The sequence below is a fragment of the Geotrypetes seraphini genome, chromosome 9 (genome assembly GCF_902459505.1).
Source record: "Geotrypetes seraphini chromosome 9, aGeoSer1.1, whole genome shotgun sequence".
NCBI lineage: Eukaryota > Metazoa > Chordata > Amphibia > Gymnophiona > Dermophiidae > Geotrypetes > Geotrypetes seraphini.
This window is the reverse complement of record NC_047092.1, coordinates 81,514,433-81,535,238: the sequence shown is the minus strand read 5'-3', so window position 1 is coordinate 81,535,238 and position 20,806 is coordinate 81,514,433. Positions and strand designations below refer to the sequence as shown.

Below are 20,806 nucleotides of genomic sequence, written 5' to 3'. Positions count from 1 at the left end.
TCCCGAACTCTGGGCTGATTTTTTCGCTATATCCCGCTACACTTCTGCCTTCTCAGCTTGTTTCCTTCTTATATCGATTGGGGCAAGTCGCTGGTCACCTGCCCATACCCTTTCTGGCTGGGGTTTTACGGCATGCCAGCCAGAGCCCCGAGGTCTGCTAAAGTCTTGCGAGGCCCTGCTACACCGGCTAAGATGGCGGCGCAAACTCCACCTGAGCGCATGCAGCCTAACCCAACCATCATGCTGCAGGCCGACGCGATCGAAGAGCTGAAGAAACATCTTACTGCATTTCTGGATGATAAACTCATCAGATTGCAATCAACGGTTGATGGCCTTATAGACACGGTCGAACGGCAGCATAATCGCCTGCAACACGTGGAGGAGCGGGTCTCGGCGCAGGAAGACCGCATGGCGGCTCTGGAGGCGGGTGCCCAGGCCCTGGAAGATAAATGTTGCAAATTGGAGGAAAGGGCTGAGGACATTGAGAACCGGAGCCGTAGAAATAATGTCCAGCTTATTGGTCTCCCAGAATCAATCTCGGGCACTGACCTGCCCCTGTTGATCGAGAGAGTACATCGGATTGGGGTTCACCGGGATGGAGATCGGAAGCCGCGGTCCATCATTGCCCGCATTCTAAACTTCGCCGACAAGACTCAACTTATGCTCCACTACAAGGCGAAGGGCAGTGTCTTGTATGAAGGCCAGCGGCTTCTTTTGTTCCAGGACTACTCCCCTCGGGTCTCAGAGCAGCGTCATGCAATGGCTCCGTACTGTACACAGCTTCACCAGAAACAGCTGCGTTTTACTTTACAATATCCGGCAACACTGAGAGTCCACCATGCCAACAAGACACTCTATTTCACAACCACGGCGGAGATCCGCTCCTTCCTAGAAGGCCTGCCAGGCTGACTATCTTACCTCCGCGGTCCCTGTGAACCCTGACACTGATCACTTGCTTTGTAACGGGGACTGGACTTTGCTACTCCCTCCATGAGGATGATCCCCTGCAGCGGACTCAACGCCATGGACAATTTGTGTTTCTTACTTTTCCTTTCCCATTTCTTCCCTCATCCTCCTACCTCTTGGCTTCTGTGGCCTCCTGGGATCCTGGCGTGACTTGTTGCTTCACCTCGAGGGAGTGAGCTGGCGATCTTTCGTCTCTGGGCCGATGGGGCACGGCTTAGAGGTACCGTCTATTTCTATTTTTTTCTGTCTTGCACCTGCTGACTGCCTGCGTGTCACTGTCCTTTCTTGGAGGAGTGTGATGACTCTATGGGACTGCTTCTGCTTGTTGCCGCCTTCCTGGCTCTTGATATCGGCTGGGAAATCGGCGGGAGTTCTGTGGACTTGTTGTTCTTTCCAGCTTTCTGTGTACCTCTCTCTCCTTATCTTATCCCCATCTGGGGTTCTGTTTACTTTCGCCCTGGTTCTTTTTCTCTTTTTCTTCCTACCCCCATGGCTGCGGTGTGTGGAACCCCTGGACTGTCAACCTGCAGATAGGGGACCTGGGTTCTGCCCTTCCATGTGACTGGACTGGTAGTCCATGGACGTTTTATTCAGAGTCTCCTGCAGAATCTACTGCAGCCTTTTCTCTTTTATTTTTCTTTCTCTCTCGACTTCTTACTTTCCTTTGATGTGCTTTGAGGTGGGTTTTGGGGGTGGTCTGGGTTTGGGGTGGGTTGTTTGAATCTGCTGGTGTGGCTGTCATCCGGATCTTGTGGGCTTATTGGGGATGGTACTGTGGTACAATTGTGCCCCGATCCCACATTGTTTTTCTTTTCTTATCTACTTGAATAGTTTTCCACCTGCTTGGCTGCCTCTTTTTGGTCTGCTGGGGATTTTTTTCTTGGGCATGCGGGGATCATCCTCCTTTGTTTTCTTTTGGGAGGCAGAGGCTTGTGGTTCGTCTCCGGAGCGTTGTTTTTTTTTTTTTTTTAGTTCTGCCGGGTGGGTAGCTCTGGTTAAGGAATAGGGGTGGGGGGTCGCAGGGAGTTTTTGTTTTGCTGGGTAAGATTTGGTGGGCAGGGGACTGTTCGGATCTTAGTTTGGGTACAGTCTGGGATGCTTAGGGGTTTGGTTGGGAACCTGTGCTAGTTTAGCGGGATTTTCTTTCTGGTTGATATTGGCTAAGGGTCCGGGAGAGGGGAGGGCTGGTTGAGTGCAGGCAGTTTTTCTTGGGCTTGGGGTATTGGAAAGTTAGGGGAGGATTTTCCGGGAGCGGGGAGTGAGGTGGTAGAATGGGAGGGGTGGGTGTGGTATGGCTGTGGATGTATGCGGGGTGGTGTGTGAGTCGGTGGGGAGGGGAAGGGGCTGAGGGTGGTGCTGACCAGGGGACCGGAGGGCCTGCGGAACTAATGTTCTTCCCTGGAGCCGGGCTTAGCTGGGAGGTCCGGTCTCTGGCTTGTTTTTCTTTACTTGTGAACAGATTGCTGTGGTGGCTTTTTCTGCTTACTAGCTATGGTTAATTTAACTGTAATTACTCTGAATGTAGATGGTATACACTCTACAATTAAACGCAAGAAAATTCTCACTTGGCTTCGGCAACATCACGTCAACCCATTTGACGAGTACTGAGCATGAGAAGCTGCGTAGGGAATGGGTGGGAGATGTGAGTTATTCCGCTTATAATGGTAGACAAAGAAGGGTGGCTATTTTAGTGCACAAACACCTACCATTCCACATTCACAAGACCATTCCAGATAAGGATGGCCGTTACATTCTTGTTTTGGGGGAGGTCTGGGGCTCTCAACTCCTCTTTTGCAACCTTTATGCCCCAAATGTTTATAGTCATAGTTTTTTCTCTGGGCTGCTGGGCATACTAGCACAATATCCCACTTATCAATTGATTGTAGGGGGGATTTCAATTTTACTGCTGACCCAACTTTGGACTGCTCTCCTGCCAGGCCGAGGCCTCGAAATCATGCTTGCATGGGGGTGAACTTTTTATGTGATCATCTGGCGGTGGTGGATGCCTGGAGAACCCTTCATCTGTTTGATAGGGAATACACATTTTATTCTAATCCTCACTCTATGTATTCCCATTCTGGACTATGTTCTGGTGTCGACTACTCTTTTTTCCCGTGTGGACAAAGTTATCAGTGAAGACATCTCGCTCTTTGATCATTCGGCGGTAGTGCTTACTTTGGGGATCACTGGCATGAAGGGGGATAGAACTTGGCGGTTCTCCGCTGCTTTTTATTCAGACTGGGATTTCGGGATATATTTGCGGGCTCACTGGCTGGAGTACACCGCACATAACAATACCCCTGATGTGGACCCTGAGGTGTTCTGGGACGCCTCTAAAGCAGTACTGCGGGGTCATATTATTCAATATGTTGCTACTAAACGAAAACAGCAGGGAGAGAAACTTCTTGCTCTTGCGGAACGGTTGGCGGCGTTTTGCAAACGTCACCGGACGTCTTTGACGGAGTCGGATGGACAGCAGATTAAATCTCTACGTCGTCAGATAAATGAAATCTTGGACTACCGCGCTCACCAGGATATTTATTATCAGAAGTTTCGTCTTTATCAGTGGGGCGGTAAGGCGGGCAAACTTCTTGCGAATCTGGTTCGGCCTTATCGGAAAAAACAAATTATTCGACAGGTGAAAAATGCTAGAGGGGATAGTTTTACTCAGGAAGCCCAAATCCGGGAACAATTTGTGGATTTTTATAGCGCTCTTTATGCACGACGGGATTTCACTGAGGTGGATCAAGAGCGTTTTTTCCAGGATATTCGTCTTCCGCGGATTTCCGCTGAACAACTGAGTGCTCCTATTTCCCTAGAGGAAGTTCATTCGGGGATCCGAAAGCTGAAGCTTCACAAATCTCCGTGACCTAATGGCTTTGGTCCGGAGTATTACAAACTTTTGCCTGATCTTCTTGTGCAGCCATTGGGGAATTTTTTTAACTTTCTATCCACATCTGCGTCAGGCCTCCGGAACAATTTAGTGCATATCACCCTGCTCCCTAAACCCGGAAAGGACCTTACGCAGGTAGGTTCCTACCGCCCGATTTCGTTGTTGAACCAAGATGTTAAATTGTTGGCTTCTATTCTGGCAGCCAGACTGAATTTGGTCCTGCCCCAGCTCATCGCGGAGGATCAGGTAGGTTTTGTCCCCCAGCGGTATGCCTCTATGAATCTCCTTAAGGCATTGACGGCGCTCCATGAACATCGGGGTGGAGGGGGTACCTCTGCGATCGTTGGGTTGGACATGGAGAAGGCCTTTGACAGTATTTCGTGGCAGTACCTTTTTTGGGTGTTACAGGAGTATGGCTTGACAGGGAACTTTCTTATGTGGATTCAGGGCTTATATACATTGCCACAGGCATGACTTATCATTAATGGAGGCCTTTCCCCTTCCTTTCCACTCTGTAGGGGGACGCATCAGGGGTGCCCCCTCTCTCCACTTCTTTTCGTCTTAGCTCTTGAACCGCTCGCCACTAAGATCCGTACTAGTCCTATGTTGCGTGGTATCCAAATAGGGAGCGTAGAGTGCTGTATCATGTTGTTTGCGTATGATATCTTGCTCTTTTTGGATCAGGCCCCCCTTCACTTGCTGGTGGCGTTGCGTTTAGTAGCAGAGTTTGGAGTCTTGTCGGGTCTTCAAGTATACTGTGCCAAGTCTGAACTACTCCCTTTGTCAGGACTGGGCCCAGAACACTGGCATGCTGCTTTGCAGATTCCGCCGGTGCGCAAACCGATGCGATATCTTGGTATTTATCTACATACAGACACTCGGGTTATGTACAAAAGTAATGTGTTGGCAGCTATTGATAAAATTCAGACCCTGTGTTCTGCTTGGCGGGACCTTCCGTTGTCCCTGTTGGGGAGGGCGGCTTTGGTTAAAATGATTCTCCTACCCAAACTGCTGTACCCTTTACAAACAGTGCCCTTTTGGGTGCTGCAGCGAGATATTAGGAGGCTTCGGTCCATTTTCACCTCGTTTTTATGGCGCCATAGAGCAGCGCGGATTGCTTTTGTGAAGTTGACTCTATTTAAACGGGAGGGGGGCTTGGGCCTCACAGATATACGTGCGTACAATGTGGCAGCTCTTATGCGTTTTGTCCACGAGGGGGTAACTGGCATTGCTCGTTTTTCTCCTTCCGGATGGCTGACGGGGTGGTACACACCTTACACCTTCATCAACCTTCTACATGTGTCACAGGGTAGGAGAAGAGGAGGAGCACTGCTCTCCAGGTTACAGTTCCTGCGCCCTTTTCATTTGGCCTGGAGGTGGTGGCGCAGGTTACAGGTCCGGTCCCCGACAGCCTCACCATTTTTGCAGCTCCAGGGTAATCCTGATTTCACCCCGGGTCTCGGCCGTTCCCCATTCACTACATGGGCATCTAGGGGGGCTTCCAACCTCTCTCATTTGATTGATGCCAACACGGGTGTTTTTGTTACATTTGCCCACATTCGGGACCGGTGGGATGTTCCCAACCAGCAATTTTTTACCTATTTACAGGCCCGGCACTATTTTCAGACTCTTCACCAACAGTTTGGAGCGGAATGGCCGTGTGGCCCTCTTGATGAGTACCTACTTAATATCCCAGCTTCCCAAAGCTCTTTATTGGTCTGGTATAGAGTGATTCGCTCTGTAGCTTCCCAGGGACACTTAACCGCTCTTAGGGAGAGGTGGAATCGAGATCTTACCGCTCAGTATACCCCTGATACTTTTATGGATCTTTTTCATACTTTGCATGATTTTGTGAAGTCGGCGGCTTGGCAGGAAACCCAATTTAAAATTCTCCATAGGGCTTACATCACTAGAGAGCGGGGGGCGGGCATGGGATTGTGGAAAGACCCTTTGTGTACCAGGTGCTCCGGGGCCGATATTACACTCCTTTTTGGAATGTTCTGATCTATCTATCTGGAACTTTTCTTTTGCACAACTGCAAAAGAAGTTGGTCCTGCAGCGCTCAGTTGAGTGGGATTACAAGACGCTGCTCCTCGGTGACCAGTCCCCTATTGGAAGAGCAGGGCTTTACGGTGCCGCAGCGGCACTTTATTTACCTGACTTTGTTGACGGTCAAACATACAATTTTACAATATTGGGTTCAGGCGGGGTCTATTCCCTTGGACAGTTGGCTCAATCAGATGATTGAGCTGGCACGTTTCGAACTTTGCTATTATAAACGTTCCTCCAACCCTGAGGTGCTGGCTTAACTGGCTCTTTGGAGGGTGTTCCTGCAGTTACCTCTGGTTCTCCGGCGTGGGGTGGGATGGGAGGGGGGTCGGTATGACTGGAGTGTATGAGAGGGGTTTGACTGTCTGGTTGACTGCTCTGTGTTGGTTGGTATGTGTGTTCTTTCTTCTGTGGGATATTCTCGGGGTGGGATGGACCATTTTCCAAAATTTCTGAGGCTCACAGAAGAGGCGGGCTGTTTTTCTCATTGGATTATCCTGTGTTTTAGTGGTTTATCTTGCACTTTTGTTGCTGAATGTTCTGCCTCTGTACTGCTTGCCAGTATTTGCAATTTTGTTCTGTATTCTTGGACACATGCTTGTTTCTCTTGTGGTCTCTAATTAAAATGATGTTAAAAAAAAAAAGAAAAATTTAAAAGCAAAGATGCATTTGAGTCATAGATAGGATAACTCATCTATCATTAATCCCAGGCTCAAATACCTAATTTTAACCAGACCTTACGTATAGGTCACAATTTCCCCTATCCTCTTTTTTAAGCTGAGTCCTATTTTTAAAACATTCTTCATCACCCTCCTGATGTTGTTTTTCTATAAATGTACTCTTACTTTCTTCAAAGATTGTAGTTCACCCCTCTTCCCTTTTGTATTGCTAATTACTTGTGTACATACATTGTATGTTTATTTGTATAAATTGTTTTATTTTTGTCTCCTAATTTTAAATTGTCATACGCATTGAAGTGTTTGATATTGCGTGAACAACAAACTTTTAATAAACTTGAAAAGGTTGCGAGCTGTTGTCCAAGTCCAAATTTTTTGGGCTTCCTGGCATAACAGGAGAGAGCCAGTGCCTCCTTGCTTGTTTATGTAGTACATTGCTAATTGATTGTCTGTGCGAAGGAGGAGGATTTGAGGGTAGAGAAGATGAGGAAAGGCCTTGAGGGCATAAAACATTGCTCTGAGTTCCAGGAAATTGATGTGAAATTTCCAATCCCAGGTGGTCCAAAGACTCTGAGTCTGAAGATCGTCCATATGAGCCCCCTAGGCATAAGGGGATGCATCTGTCGTGATGACCTTGTGATGAGGGGGCAAGTGGAAAAGGAGACCTCTGGAGAACATAAGAATTGCTGCTGCTGGGTCAGACCAGTGGTCCATTGTGCCCAGCAGTCCGCTCTCACGGCAGCCCTTAGGTCAAAGACCAGTGCCCTAACTAAAACTAGCCTTACCTGCATATGTTCTGGTTCAGCAGGAACTTGTCTAACTTTGTCTTGAATCTCTGGAGGGTGTTTTCCCCTATAACAGCCTCCGGAAGAGTGTTCCAGATTTCTACCACTCTCTGGGTGAAGAAGAACTTCCATATGTTTGTAGGAATCTATCCCCTTTTAACTTTAGAGAGTGCCCTCTCGTTCTCTCCACCTTGGAGAGGGTGAACAACCTATCTTTATCTACTAAGTCTATTCCCTTTATTATTTTGAATGTTTCGATCATATCCCCTCTCAATCTCCTCTTTCAAGGGAGAAGAGGCCCAGTTTCACTAATCTCTCACTGTATGGCAACTCCTCCAGCCCCTTAACCATTTTAGTCGCTCTTCTCTGGACCCTTTTGACTAGTACTATGTCTTTCTTCATGTACAGCGGCCAGTGCTGGACGCGGTATTCCAGATGGGGGCGTACCATGGCCCGGTACAGCGGCATGATAAATTTCTCCGATCTGTTTGTGATCCCCTTCTTAATCATTCCTAGCATTCTGTTTGCCCTTTTTGCCACTGCCGTGCATTGCGCAGACAGCTTAATTGACTTGTCTACCAATACTCCCAAGTCTCTTTCCTGGGGGGTCTCTCTGAGTACTGCACCGGAGGATGGTCTGGTGGCAGGGTGTGAAAATTGAGAGTGTAACTCTGACGAATGATGGTGAGGACCCAGAGGTCTGATGTTATGAGCTCCCAGCGAGCTATGAAAGATTGAAGACGGCCTCCAATGGGCTGAGGCATAGACTGTAGAATGTCGACATTGGCTATGCATTGAAGAAACTCGTCAGAAAGGCTGTGTGGATTTTTGAGGGGCAGCCTGTTGTTTTTGCTGTTGCTGACGTGGTTGTTTTTGTTGTTTCTGTCTCCTGGGTTGAGATTGAGCCAGAGTTGCGGGTTTCGCAGCAAACCTCTGATATGAAGAGGCTGGTCTGAAGGGCCAAGAAGGTGGAGGCTTCTTTTTGAGCTTAACCAGAGTGTCCCACCTGGACTCATGGGCAGACAACTTCTGGGTAGCCGTATCCATGGAAGCACCAAAAAGCTTCTCCCCCAGACAAGGTGCATTGGCTAACCTGTCCTGATGATTGACGTCCAGTTCAGACACTCCAAGTCAAGCCAGATGTTGCATGGCCACTGACATTGCCGTAGCACGTGAGGAGAGTTTGAAAGTATCATAGATGGAACGAACCACATACTTGCAAAACTGGAGCAGGTCAGAAATGAAGTGCTGAAAAGCAGGGAGCTTATGTTCAGGTAGATATTTGTGGAACGTGGCAACTTGTTTGACTAAATGCTTCATATAAAATGAGAAGTGAAAAATGTAGTTACTGGACCAACATAGCATTCTAGTATAGCCTTTTGCCAAACTAGTCCATTACCTTGCCCTCTCTGTCAGGGGGTACAGAGGCATACACACTAGCCCCTGAAGATTTCTTTAGTGTTGATTTCACCAAGGTAGATTCATGTGGAAGCTGTGGCTTGTGAAACCCTGGAATGGGAACTACCCTATACAGAGAATCCAGCTTATGGTAAGAGGTGTTTCTAGAATTTTGTAAAAAGTCTCCCACAATAAATCATGGAGAGGAAGTTTAAGAAGGTCCTTGGGTGGTTGATCGTAGTACAGAGCCATGGTGAGGCCTCACTTGGAGTACTGTGTTCAGTTTTGGAGACCACACTACCGAAATGACATGCTGAGGATCGAGTCGGTTCAGCGAATGGCCACCAGGATGGTCTTGGGGCTCAAGGATCTCACGTATGAAGAAAGATTAAAAAAATTGCGGCTGTACTCACTTGAGGAAAGAAGAGAACGGGGAGATATGATTGAAACATATAAGTACATCACGGGACACATCGAGTCAGAAGATGATATCTTCTGGCTCATGGGACCCTCGACCACCAGAGGGCACCGCTGAAAATCAGGGGAGGGAAGTTTCATGGCGACTCCAGGAAGTACTTCTTCACTGAAAGAGTAGTGGATCATTGGAACAGACTCCCACTCCAGGTGATAAAGGCCAGCAGCATGACAGATTTTAAGAGAAAATGGGATACTCACGTGGGATCTTTAAGGGAGTAAATTCAGGGGAGGGGATACTTGGAATGGGCAGACTTGGTGGGCTTTAGCCCTTTTCTGCTGCTTTTTTCTGTTTCTAAGGTATCTAAAAACTCTTTGGATTTTTTTAAGAACATAAGAATTGACAATGCTGGGTCAGACTAGTGGTTCATCGCGCCCAGCAGTCCGCTTACGCGGCGACCCCCAGGTCGAAGACCTGTGCCCTAACTGAGACCATCCCTACATGCGTTCGTTCCAGTTCAGCAGGAACTTGTCCAACCTTGTCTTGAATCCATGAAGCGTGTTTTCCCCTATAACAGACTCCGGGAGAGCATTCCAGTTCTCCACCACTCTCTGGGTGAAGAAGAACTTCCTTACGTTCGTACGGAATCTATCCCCTTTTAACTTCAGAGAGTGCCCTCTCGTTCTCTCTACCTTAGAGAGGGTGAACAACCTGTCTTTATCCACTAAGTCTATTCCCTTCATTATCTTGAATGTTTCGATCAAGTCTCCTCTCAGTCTCCTCTTTTCAAGGGAGAACAGGCCCAGCTTCTCTAATCTCTCACTGTACGGCAACTCCTCCAACCCCTTAACCATTTTAGTCGCTCTTCTCTGGACCCTTTCGACTAGTACTATGTCTTTCTTCATGTACAGTGGCCAGTGCTGAACGCAGTATTCCAGGTGAGGGCGTACCATAGCCCGGTACAGCGGCATGATAACCCTCTCCGATCTGTTCGTGATCACCTTCTTAATCATTCCTAGCATTCTGTTCACCCTTTTCGCTGCTGCTGCGCATTGTGCAGACGGCTTCATTGACTTGTCGACCAGTACTTCCAGGTCTCTTTCCTGGGGGGGTCTCTGCTAGTACTGCCCCGGACATCTTGAATTCGTGTGTGGGATTTTTGATACCAACATGCATTACCTTACACTTATCCATGTTGAACCTCAATTGCCATGTCGCTGCCTATTTCTCGAGCGTGGTTATGTCATGTTGCAGATCTTCACAATCCCCCTGCGTCTTCACTACTCTGTATTGTCGGCAAATTTAATCATCTCACTCGTCGTACCCATTTCCAGATCGTTTATGAATATGTTGAAGAAAACAGGTCCAAGTACTAAGCCCTGCGGCACCCCACTGATGACGTTCTTCCAGTCCGAGTATTGTCCATTTACCCCCACTCTCCGTTTCCTATCTGCTAGCCAGTTTTTAATCCACATGAGTATTTCACCCTCTATTCCATGGCTCTCAATTTTTCGAAGTCGTTCGTGTGGAACCTTGTCGAACGCCTTCTGAAAATCCAGATATACAATGTCGACCGGGTCACCCTTGTCTATCTGCTTGTTTACCCCCTCGAAGAAGTGCAGCAAGTTCATCAAGCAAGATCTCCATTTGCTGAAGCTGTGCTGACTGGTCCTCATCAGTTTGTGTCCGTCAAGATGATCAATGATGTGGTCTTTTATCAGCGCCTCAACCATCTTTCCCAGTACCGAAGTCAGACTCACCGGTCTGTAGTTTCATGGATCTCTTCTCAAACCTTTTTTGAAATTGGCATAACATTCGCCATCTTCCAGTCTTCCGGAATCCTTCCTGATCTAATCGACAGATTGGCTATTAGTTGAAGCAGTTCACCTAAAGTCCCTCTCAGTTCCTTAATGACCCTCAGATGGATGCCATCCGATCCAGGGGATTTGTCGCTCTTAAGCCTATCAATCTGCCTGCATACTTCTTCTAGACTGACCGTCAACCTTGTCAGTTTCCAGTCTTCGCCTCCAGCGTATAGCCTGTCTGGTTCGGGTATGTTATGTATGTCCTCTTTGGTAAATACAGACGCAAAAAATATGTTCAGTTTATCAGCGATGGCTTTGTCCTCCTTTAGCACTCTCCTTATTCCATTATCATCCAACGGTCCCACCGCTTCCTTTGCGGGTCGTTTCCCCTTAATGTATTGAAAGAAAGGCTTGTAGTTTTTCACCTCCTTGGCTATTTTTTCCTCGTAGTCTCTTTTGGCCCATTTTACTGCTTTATGGCACTTACGTTAATGCTGTTTGTGCTTTTTCCAGTTTTCATCCGATTTTTAACTTTTCCTTTCCTTAAACAAAGTCTTCTTGCCTCTGATCATTTCCTTCATCGCTACAGTGAGCCACGCCAGTTCTTTGATCTTTTTCCTCTTGGCTCCCTTGTTGATACACGGTATATATAGATTTTGCGCCTCGGTGACTGTGTCCTTAAAAAAGGGACCATGCCTGCTCTAGTGTTTTAACAGTGCTTATCCTCTTCTTGATCTTTTTCCCCACTATGAATCTCATACCTTCGTAATTTCCTTTTCGGAAGTTCAGTGACGTATGGTGTGGCTGCTGGCGTCTCCCCTCTGTTCTGCTTGCTGGTGTGGCTGCTGGTGTCTCCTCTCTGTCGGTGTGGCTGCTGTGGTTGCCCTTCGCAAAGGCGCTCTCGCTAAGGCGAGCACCTTTAACACGCACCTTTGACGTGCGCCGAACGGCTGTGCTCCGTTGGCTCCTCCCCTTTTAAGGGGGAGCTCCGGATCCGAGCGCCGATGTCAGAGGAGTGAGCGGAGCTACCTCTCGCCACTGGTCCCTCTTGCCTGCCTTCTCCTCCTGCCCTTCTCCTCCTCCTCCCCTCGCTCTGATATGCAGCTGCTGGTTTGTTGCTTTCACTCCTGTCGCCTCCCAACTTCTGCCTGCTCCCTGCTCGTGTGGTGTTCTGCCATTGGCTCCTCCCATTTTAAGGGCGAGCTCCAGATCCGAGCGCCGATGTCAGAGGGGTGGGTGGAGCTACCTCTCACCGCTGGCCCCTCTTGCCTGCCTTTTCCTCCTGCCCTTCTCCTCCTCCTCCCCTCGCTCTGATATGCAGCTGCTGGTTTGCTGGTTTCACTCCTGTCGCCTCCTGACTTCTGCCTGCTCCCTGCTCGTGCCAGTCAGCTTCCAAGGTAATGGCTAAAGTTTCAGACATTTCCCTGAGGAATTTGGAAAAAGATGATTTTCAGACACCAAAGGAGCCTCTTGAGAAGAGTAGTGAACAGATTCATCTTCTGAAGAACCCTCCTCGTCAGACAAGTTAGGTTCTTGCTCAGAATCTCCTCAGAGATCTGAATCACGAGTTGTCCAGGGTTGGTGCTGAGTACTCAGTGTCGAAGGCTTGAGATGCTTTAACTTCATCAGAGCCTTTCTTGACCGCACAGACATCGTCTCAGGTGATGTGTGGGCTGAAGACCGGCGTCAGCGACTCATCAGTGTCGGCTCCGTAATGAGATGTGGCGGTACCGATGGAGACTCCTATGAAGGTGCTACCGGTGTCAAGGGCTCAGACCTGACTGGCACCAGAGGAGTCGGTGTCGACATGGGTATAGTCAGCATCAGCAGTTGGAACTGCTCCCTTAATTCCTCTTGCAGCAATTCCTTAATCTGCTGCTTAAGAGTACACATTGGTATCGTCGGCTTTTTTGCCGGTACTTTTGGTGCGGCTCTATGCTCCGGTGATGATGAGGCCGATGTCGAGGCACTCACCGAGATCGGAGCGTTTCTTGGGTCTCCTCGAGGTCGGCACTGCTGTTATGACCTAAGGCCCAGAGGGGGTGGGGGAAGGCTTCTTAGCCGGCTTACCCACTGGAACATTCGACACTGAAGATGGTTCCACCTATGTCGATTGAAGCAGTGTCGATTTGGCCGGTGCTGCCGTCAGCAGCAGTGTCGATTCGCCTTCCATTGCGACACTGAAGAGGAGGCGCTGTTGGATCAAGTGGTTCTTGAGAGTCCTCTTCTGCAGGGACAAACAGCGGGAAAAGGTTTCAGGACGGTGCTCGGGCCCCAAGCACTGCAGGCACCAGTGATGAGGATCGGTAACCGAGATGGGGCAAGCACACCGTCCACACTTCTTGAAACCCGTTTACAGACGGGACATTGAAGGGAAGACGGCATCGGATAAATTAAAATATTATGTGCATGGGGCATAAGGACAGAAACATAAAAGGGAGATACATGGGGATGGTATATGGACACGAAGGGGGGCAATGCCAGATACAGAGGGGAGATATTAGAAATGGGGAAAATAGGAACACAGAAGCGAGATGGTTTGTGCAGATGGGATCAGATGGTTTGCAGGGACTGGGACCAAGCTCAAGGGGACGGGAATGGGGACCGAGCTCAAGGGGACGGGAATGGGGACCGAGCTCAAGGGGATGGGGCAGAGATGGGGACAAATTTTTCCTCCATGTCATTCTCTAACCTGGAGCTCCTGCAATGACACAAAGCAGGCTGGCTCCACAAGTACTCAAAGAGATTGGCCTGGCAATCTCCAGGTGGGCTGCGTTTTTTCCCCGGCAGAGTAAGCCTGAGAAGGGGGACTTCCAAGTACCAAAGCCATGCAGGAAAAAAATTGGAGGATTTACAACAAAAGCACCCCCCAAAAAAATAAGAAAGCAAGCAGATCAGATCAGAACACACCTTCTGAGTTTGCAGAGAGCTGTTCTCTGCTGCAGAAGGGGAGATCAGAGTTCCTGAGTGACACCCTTCTGTAGATTCACGAGTAATGGGAAGCAACAGCTATGGTACAGAATCTTATGCCTTTGCTACAGAAAGGGGGAAAATGTATGAATGAACATTTCAAAATATTACACTGTGTACCCAATTCTAAATAAACCTTTCCCAATAAACACCCTCTTTTAAATGTAGCTAAAAGTACACATGCTGTGGAATCTACATGTTTAGCTACATGTTCTATGGAAGGCTATTTTCAGAAAACCCAGTTATCTCAGGAAGGGGGAAAATGTTATGTATGCACATTTCAAAATATTGCACTGTGTACCCAATCCTAAATAAATCCTCTCCAAAAAACACCCCTTTTTAAATGTAGCTAAAAGTACACATGCTGTGAAATCTACATGTTTAGCTACATATTCTTTGGAAGGCTATTTTCAGAAAACCCAGTTTTCTCAGGAAGTGGTTTTGAAATTAGAAGAGCACTTTTCCAAAATTTACTTGGTCCATTTATGAGCTATGTAATTCACTTCCTTCATCAAAGCTTATTCTTGTGCCAAAACTCACTGAAAGAGTCTGACACAGGAATAAGCTACAGTAAATAAATCACATAGCTCAAAACTGATTTTAAAAAATGGACCAGATTAGTTTGTCTATCAGGACCTGAAATAACCACTTGCTACTTTGCTTTTCTTATATCTACAATGAATGCATGGATTACATCTGCATGCAGTGAAGGCAGTACACACAAATCTATATCATACATATGCATTATGTATAATATAGATTTGAGAATCAGGCTGATCAGTAGGCATTCCAGAAATCAGCTTGAGACACATTGCAATAGCTGTTCTCAGATGCAGTGCACTATAGTTACACGCCAGATATATTAGTAGAAATGTAAATATTAAGCCCCTAGCCTTACCCTTTACAGGCAGCAGGGTTAAGGAACACAGTTGCTTTCTTCACTTGAACATTGGGAAGAATGACCTGGTTGCCAAATACCTGATGATTAAACACAAAACAATGACACTCAGTGGGGAAGAAATAAGGCAGAAAAATGTAAACAAAAAAAAGATAAAGGGGGCAGAAAAGATATAAGGGAAAATTAGGTTACCACCTCAATAATCATCTTTCTAGTATAAAGGAACATGAATCTTGACCAGTGGGTTATTCACCTCTACTCACAAGTTTTTGCACAATGAATCATCTACAGCTTTTCAGCTCTGCCTCCTTGTGTCAGTGGGCAATCCCTATCTCCTCAGTTTGCACCAACGCTGTTGATTACCCATAAAAAGAGGGGAAACAACAAGGAGAGTATGGTAAACTCCCCAATCAAGTCAAGTCTTTTCTGCTCTGCAACAAAGACAATTAATTAAATCTCGTGAAACTTTATACAAGCAAGGTGTTAAGGAATGGACCGAGTATGAAGTTTTACAGGCCTCATGAACAGCAGTGATCTATAGAAGACCGTTCATGTGAAAGGCTTGTGATCATCAAGAAGTGCTGATTTTGCAGAATATAAAGTCCAAGCACAGAAGAACCCCCCACCCCAGGATGAGACACAGATAAAAAGAATGTACACGGCATGCATGGGTAGTAAAGCTGCCATATCAGCAAAGTTAAAAGAATATACCTGAGGCTTAGGAAGGAAACCAGAAAATGTGGGTTTAGTTATACTTGTGACTTTTATGTCATGGAAGACAGTGTTCTATAACAAGGCTTGACATAGATTAGTGGTTTGGAGATAAAACTTGTTTGTTACATAATATAAAAGGAGCTATTTATCACTGTAGAAATATTCTTTTCCAGCCTGCAGTTAGAAGAAAACACTCTATCTTCATGAGCTGGTGCTTTGTATGATATATGCTGCTTTTCTTTAATAAATCTGACTATATTTTTACCTGAACAGCAAGAGTGTCATGTGGTACTTGTTGGGGGCTAGCAGCCACCCTCAATTGGTGACCACCAATGTGATCCACTAGGGGGTGCTGTGCTGCGCAGCATTTTTGTTGCAGGAATTTTTATCTCCAAGCGACATCCGGTGAGTTTGGTATCCTGATCCAAGTGGTGATTGGAGGAGGGCCTGTGTGGATGCAAGCCTCCACAGAGGTCCGTAGGAGATATGTAATGTATATTTTCTTTTTATTATATTTGAATAGTTGCTTGTTTTGAAATTAGTGCATAAGATATGTCACCCTTAAGTTGTCAAGTTAGGGAATCCTCTGTTAGAGAGAGATGTACAGCATTTTCATGACAAATGGGTTAAATTGACCAAGACCAAAGATACCGATGCCTGTCGCTGGAAAACTGTAAATGGTGGGTCCGTTACCAAAGCTTGTGGCTCACTGACTCTGCAAGCAGATATGAGAGATGAGGAGACTACCTTCCAAGTGAGATATTTAAGATGAGTCATAGAAACTGGTTCAAATGGAGACTTCATCAGTTTAGCAAGAACAACACAGATTCCAAACCACTGGTGGTGGTTTGAGAGGTGGTTTAACATTAAAAAGACCTTTCATAAAACTGGAAACCACAGGATGAGCAGATAGAGGTTTTCCTTCCAGTGGTTGATGAAAAGCAGCAATTGCACTGAGATAGACTAACAGAGGTGGATTTGAGGCCAGATTGAGATAAATGAAATAGATACTCCAGAACTGAAGACAAGGAGGTAGACTGAGGCTCCTGGTGATAAAGATCGCACCAAGCAGAAAATCTAGTCCACTTCTGGTTATAACACTGTCTGGTTGCAGGCTTTTCTGGAAGCATCTAAGATGCCTCTGACAGACTGAGAAAACTGAAGGTTTGAAGTTATGCCGAGAGGAACCAGGTTGTCAGATATAGAGACTGCAGGTTGGGATGAAGAAGAGAACCATTACTCTGTGTAAGCAGAGACGGAAATATTGGTAGAGGAAGTGGTTCTCTGCTGCTGAGTTGAAGAAGAAGGGAGAACCAAGGTTGTCTGGGCCACTGAGGAGCTATCAGAATCATAGTGGCATACTGTTGTTTGAGTTTGACAAATATCTTGAGAATAAGTGAAAATGGAGGGAACGCATAGAAGAACTTGTTCGTTCATTCCAGTAGAAAAGCATCTGTCTCCAGGCGATGAGGAGAGTATAGTCTGGAAGAAAGAATGTGGAACCAGATCCTGGACTTCCAAGAGTTTAAAACTGTAAAGTTTATTGGTGTAAAAGACAAATAAAATGTGTCACAATGTACTAAAAGTCAAACTCATTCCAACAGTATAAAAGCAATGATTGCACAACATTTGACTCTACACGGGCCGTGTTTCGGCTTTATCTAGCCTTCCTCAGGGGGACATACAAAATAGAAAGGGAAAAACACAAAAGAAAAAGCAAGTCAAAATATTATCAAAAACACTGTGTGCTGTCAGGGTACACATAAACATGCATATTGACATACATATATGTGTAACAAAAAAAATAAATATATATAATGTAGGTGGCCATCCCTTAGGGCAAGGTAGGGACCAGCACACAACCACAAAATAGCTCCAGCGTGCTTCCTCAAATGGGAGGAAGTCCCTGTGGTGGAGAGCTTACCTTGTGGCTAATAAACAAAATGGCACCACAAAGGTAAGTATCAAAAGAATGAACTTAAATTTATTGGTCATCCAGTCAGGGACAAAAGAATACAAGAAAAACAGAAGTGCAAAAATATCAGCAACAATAACTGGCAGCACAATAATGCTGTACTCATCAGCCTGGTCTGATTAATACTCAAAAGTGTTCACCTTATGTCCCAGGTAAATCTTACTTCATTGTGGCAGCACTACGACAAAACTCAATTCAGTCTCCAGTAGTCTTCAATGCAAACAGAAAAACAACTTATCACATTGCAATGTTATGGATCTTCCCTTCTCCTCAGAGATCAAGAGCAGAAGGTTGGCGGATTTGCCAAAACGGCTCCTTGTCAGTACAAAGAGCAAAATTAACCCTCAAATCCCACCTCATAGATGTTGGGCAGATCCTGCCCCAACCTTCAGGGTTTTGCAACTCTTAAGAAGGACAATGCTAGTGTTGCTTCACTGCAGCCAAGCCTCAGCATGCAGCAGCCATCTTGGCTCAAAAAAAAACCTTCCAAACAAGCAGAATAAATTACTAGCATACTTTCTTCTTCTAGCATACACAGAAAATTCACTTCTCCAGCAGTGACTTTCTCCAAAGCATAACAGCAGTTAAAATAATTGTCCCAGCAGCCAAACGCCAAAACCCAAAAAGTCCAGAAAAAGAATACTTTTCAAAAACAAGCACACAATCCAATTTTCTTACTTCCATTTCTTCAGGAAGCACAAACTCTGGCAAAGCACTCCAGTCCATCTCCTCTGGTTCCTTGTTTATCTGGGCTGCTTCCTCTGTCTCTGGGTTCAGCATTTCCACGTCTGCTGGCTCTTGAAGAGCTGGAGGCTCTTTCAACATGAGAGCTTCCTAAGACTGCTCCCTCCTGAGACAGCTAGCTCTCTAAACGTAGGGGAAGGGCTTTCTGCAGATGTGGCTGCCTTCCAACCTGTTTGGATCAGCAATTTCAAAGATGGAGGTTTTAAAGGGACCAAACCGGCTTTCTCTAGGCTATGCACTAAGTCTAAACTAAACTAAACTAAACTTTAAGTTTATATACCACATCCTCTCCATGAATATAGAGCTCGGTACGGTTTACAAGAGCCTAATAAACGAAAGTATAACACATTGAGTTTGGAGGTAGTGTAAAGGGGGGGAGGAGAGTATTACGTTTTTGTGAAAAGACTAGTTTTCAGGTGCTTGTGGAATAGTTGGAAGGAGACCTGATTCCGCAGTGGGGTAGTAAGGTTATTCCAAAGACCTGAAATTCTGAAGAAGAGAGATTGTCCCAATTTTCCCACATGGAGGATGCCTTTTAGTGAGGGGAAGGATAGCTTAAGTTTTTGGGTGGGCCTGATGTTGTTGGGATTCGGGGATTCCAAGATAGAGGGATTAGGGGAGGGAGGATGCTGTGTATGATTTTTAAAGCTAGACAGGAACATTTGAAGTGAACCCTGGCGATTATTGGGAGCTAGTGGAGTTGGACAAAAGTGGGGAAACATGGTCAAATTTACGTTTTGCGAAGATCAACTTGGCCGCAGTGTTCTGAATTAGTTGAAGTCAATATGCATGTTTATGTGTACCCTGACAGCACTCTGAGTGTTTTTGATAATATTTTGACTTGCTTTTTCTTTTGTGTTTTTCCCTTTCTATTTTGTATGTCCCCCTGAGGAAGGCTAGATAAAGTTAGACTTAGGTAGATGGAATTACAGTAATCTAGTTTGGAAAGGATGATGGATTGAACAAGGACGGCAAAATGTTGTTGGTGGAAGCAGAATCTCACTTTCCTCAGCATGTGGAGGCTGAAAAAAGCATGATTTTACCAGGGAGTTGAGGTGGTCATTGAAGAACAAAGAAGAGTCGATGATGATGCCTAGAACTTTGCTTGAGAACTCAAGCTGCAGCGTGGCGCCAGAGGGTGGGCAGTTGTTCTAATTTTGGACCGAGCCAGAGAAGTTTCATTTTGGACTCGTTCAGTTTCATTTGAACAGAGAGGGACTAGGACTGGAGTTTCATTATGCAGGTTATTATGTTCTCAGAGAGGTTGGTAAGATTCAAATCTGTCTCGAGAAGGACAAGGATGTCGTCAGCATAAGTATAGATTGTTTAAAAGGGAGATAGATGGAAGATTTTCAGAGAAGACATGCAGATGTTGAAAAGAATGGGAGATAGGGGTGATCCCTGCGGGACTCCACAAGTCGGTTTCTAAGGAGCGGACGTGGTGCCATTTGTGTTGACAGTGTAGGAGCGGGAGCGTAAGAAGTTTGAGAACCACTCTAAGGCTGTGGAGTCGATGCCTATCTCAGAAAGTTGATAAATTAGAATATCGTGGTGGACGACATCAAAAGCTGCAGAGAGATCGAATTGTAAAAGGAAAGCAAACTTATTGCGAGAGTGTAATTGTTGCACCTTTGAAATTAAGGAGACCAGGAGGGATTCAGTGCTGAAGTTGGGTCTGAAGCCATATTGGTAAGGTAAGAGAATGGAGAATCTCTCTAGGTAGGAAGAGAGCTGAGTGGAAATGATGGCCTCTAGCATTTTAGTCAGGAGAGGGATGTTTTCTATGGGACGGTAGTTAGAAGAGATCAGCTTTTTTCAGTAATGGGGACAAGGCAATATGTCCCATTTCTGCGGAGAACAGGCCTGATAGTAAAGCAGAGTTTATAAATCTGGTGAGGGATGAGATGGCCTGCGCGGGAATATTCTCATACAGGTAGGAAGGGAATGGATCTAGGGTATATTTGCAGGGTTTCAGTTTGAGGCAGAGTTTAGAGATCTGGGGTTCAGATACGAGTTCTAAAGTAGTCCAGGATCTGTCTGCTGGGATAGGGTTAGAGTTGTTGGGGGCCAGAGAGTTGTAGGAGACTGATGGAGGGAAGGAGCTCCTTATGGTAGTGATCTTTTCGTTGAAGAATTTTGCTAGGTCATCTGCTGATGGGGAGGAGGGGGGAATGGTGGAGAAGTTTTTAGAAATTAAGGTGCACCAGATGTTAAACAGTGTGATGCTCTGGTTGTTGGATCTGGAAATTTTATCACCTTAGAAGTTCTTCCTTGCTTTTTTTAGTATTGAGTTATAAAACTTGATATTGTCCCTCCAGGATTGTCTGTCTGAAGAGGATTTGGATTTTTTTTATTTGCGCTCTAGTGCTCAGTATTTCTGCTTCAGTTCTCTGTGGTACGGAAGATATCAAGGGGCCTTACAGGAGTAGGAGATAGATTTGGTAGATAAAGGGACAAGAGCACAATAGGTAGTCTTGGAGAGGTTTATCCAGTTGTGCCTGAACTCAGTCTGAGCTT

At 46.1% G+C, this 20,806-nt stretch overlaps 1 protein-coding gene across 5 annotated transcripts in view; it reads right to left on the bottom strand.

The window, feature by feature from the left end:
- The window catches only part of AGK (acylglycerol kinase), a 518,819-nt gene that overhangs the window by 373,474 nt on the left and 124,539 nt on the right, over positions 1 to 20,806 (bottom strand). For 4 of the 5 annotated variants that reach the window (XM_033958385.1, XM_033958383.1, XM_033958384.1 and 1 more), the window contains exon 4: positions 14,857 to 14,936. The exons of the other annotated variant lie outside the window; for it this stretch is intronic. In XM_033958385.1, coding sequence (XP_033814276.1) covers positions 14,857 to 14,936 — 80 coding nt within the window. The remainder of the gene's footprint in view (positions 1 to 14,856; positions 14,937 to 20,806) is intronic. 5 annotated transcript variants of the gene reach the window in all.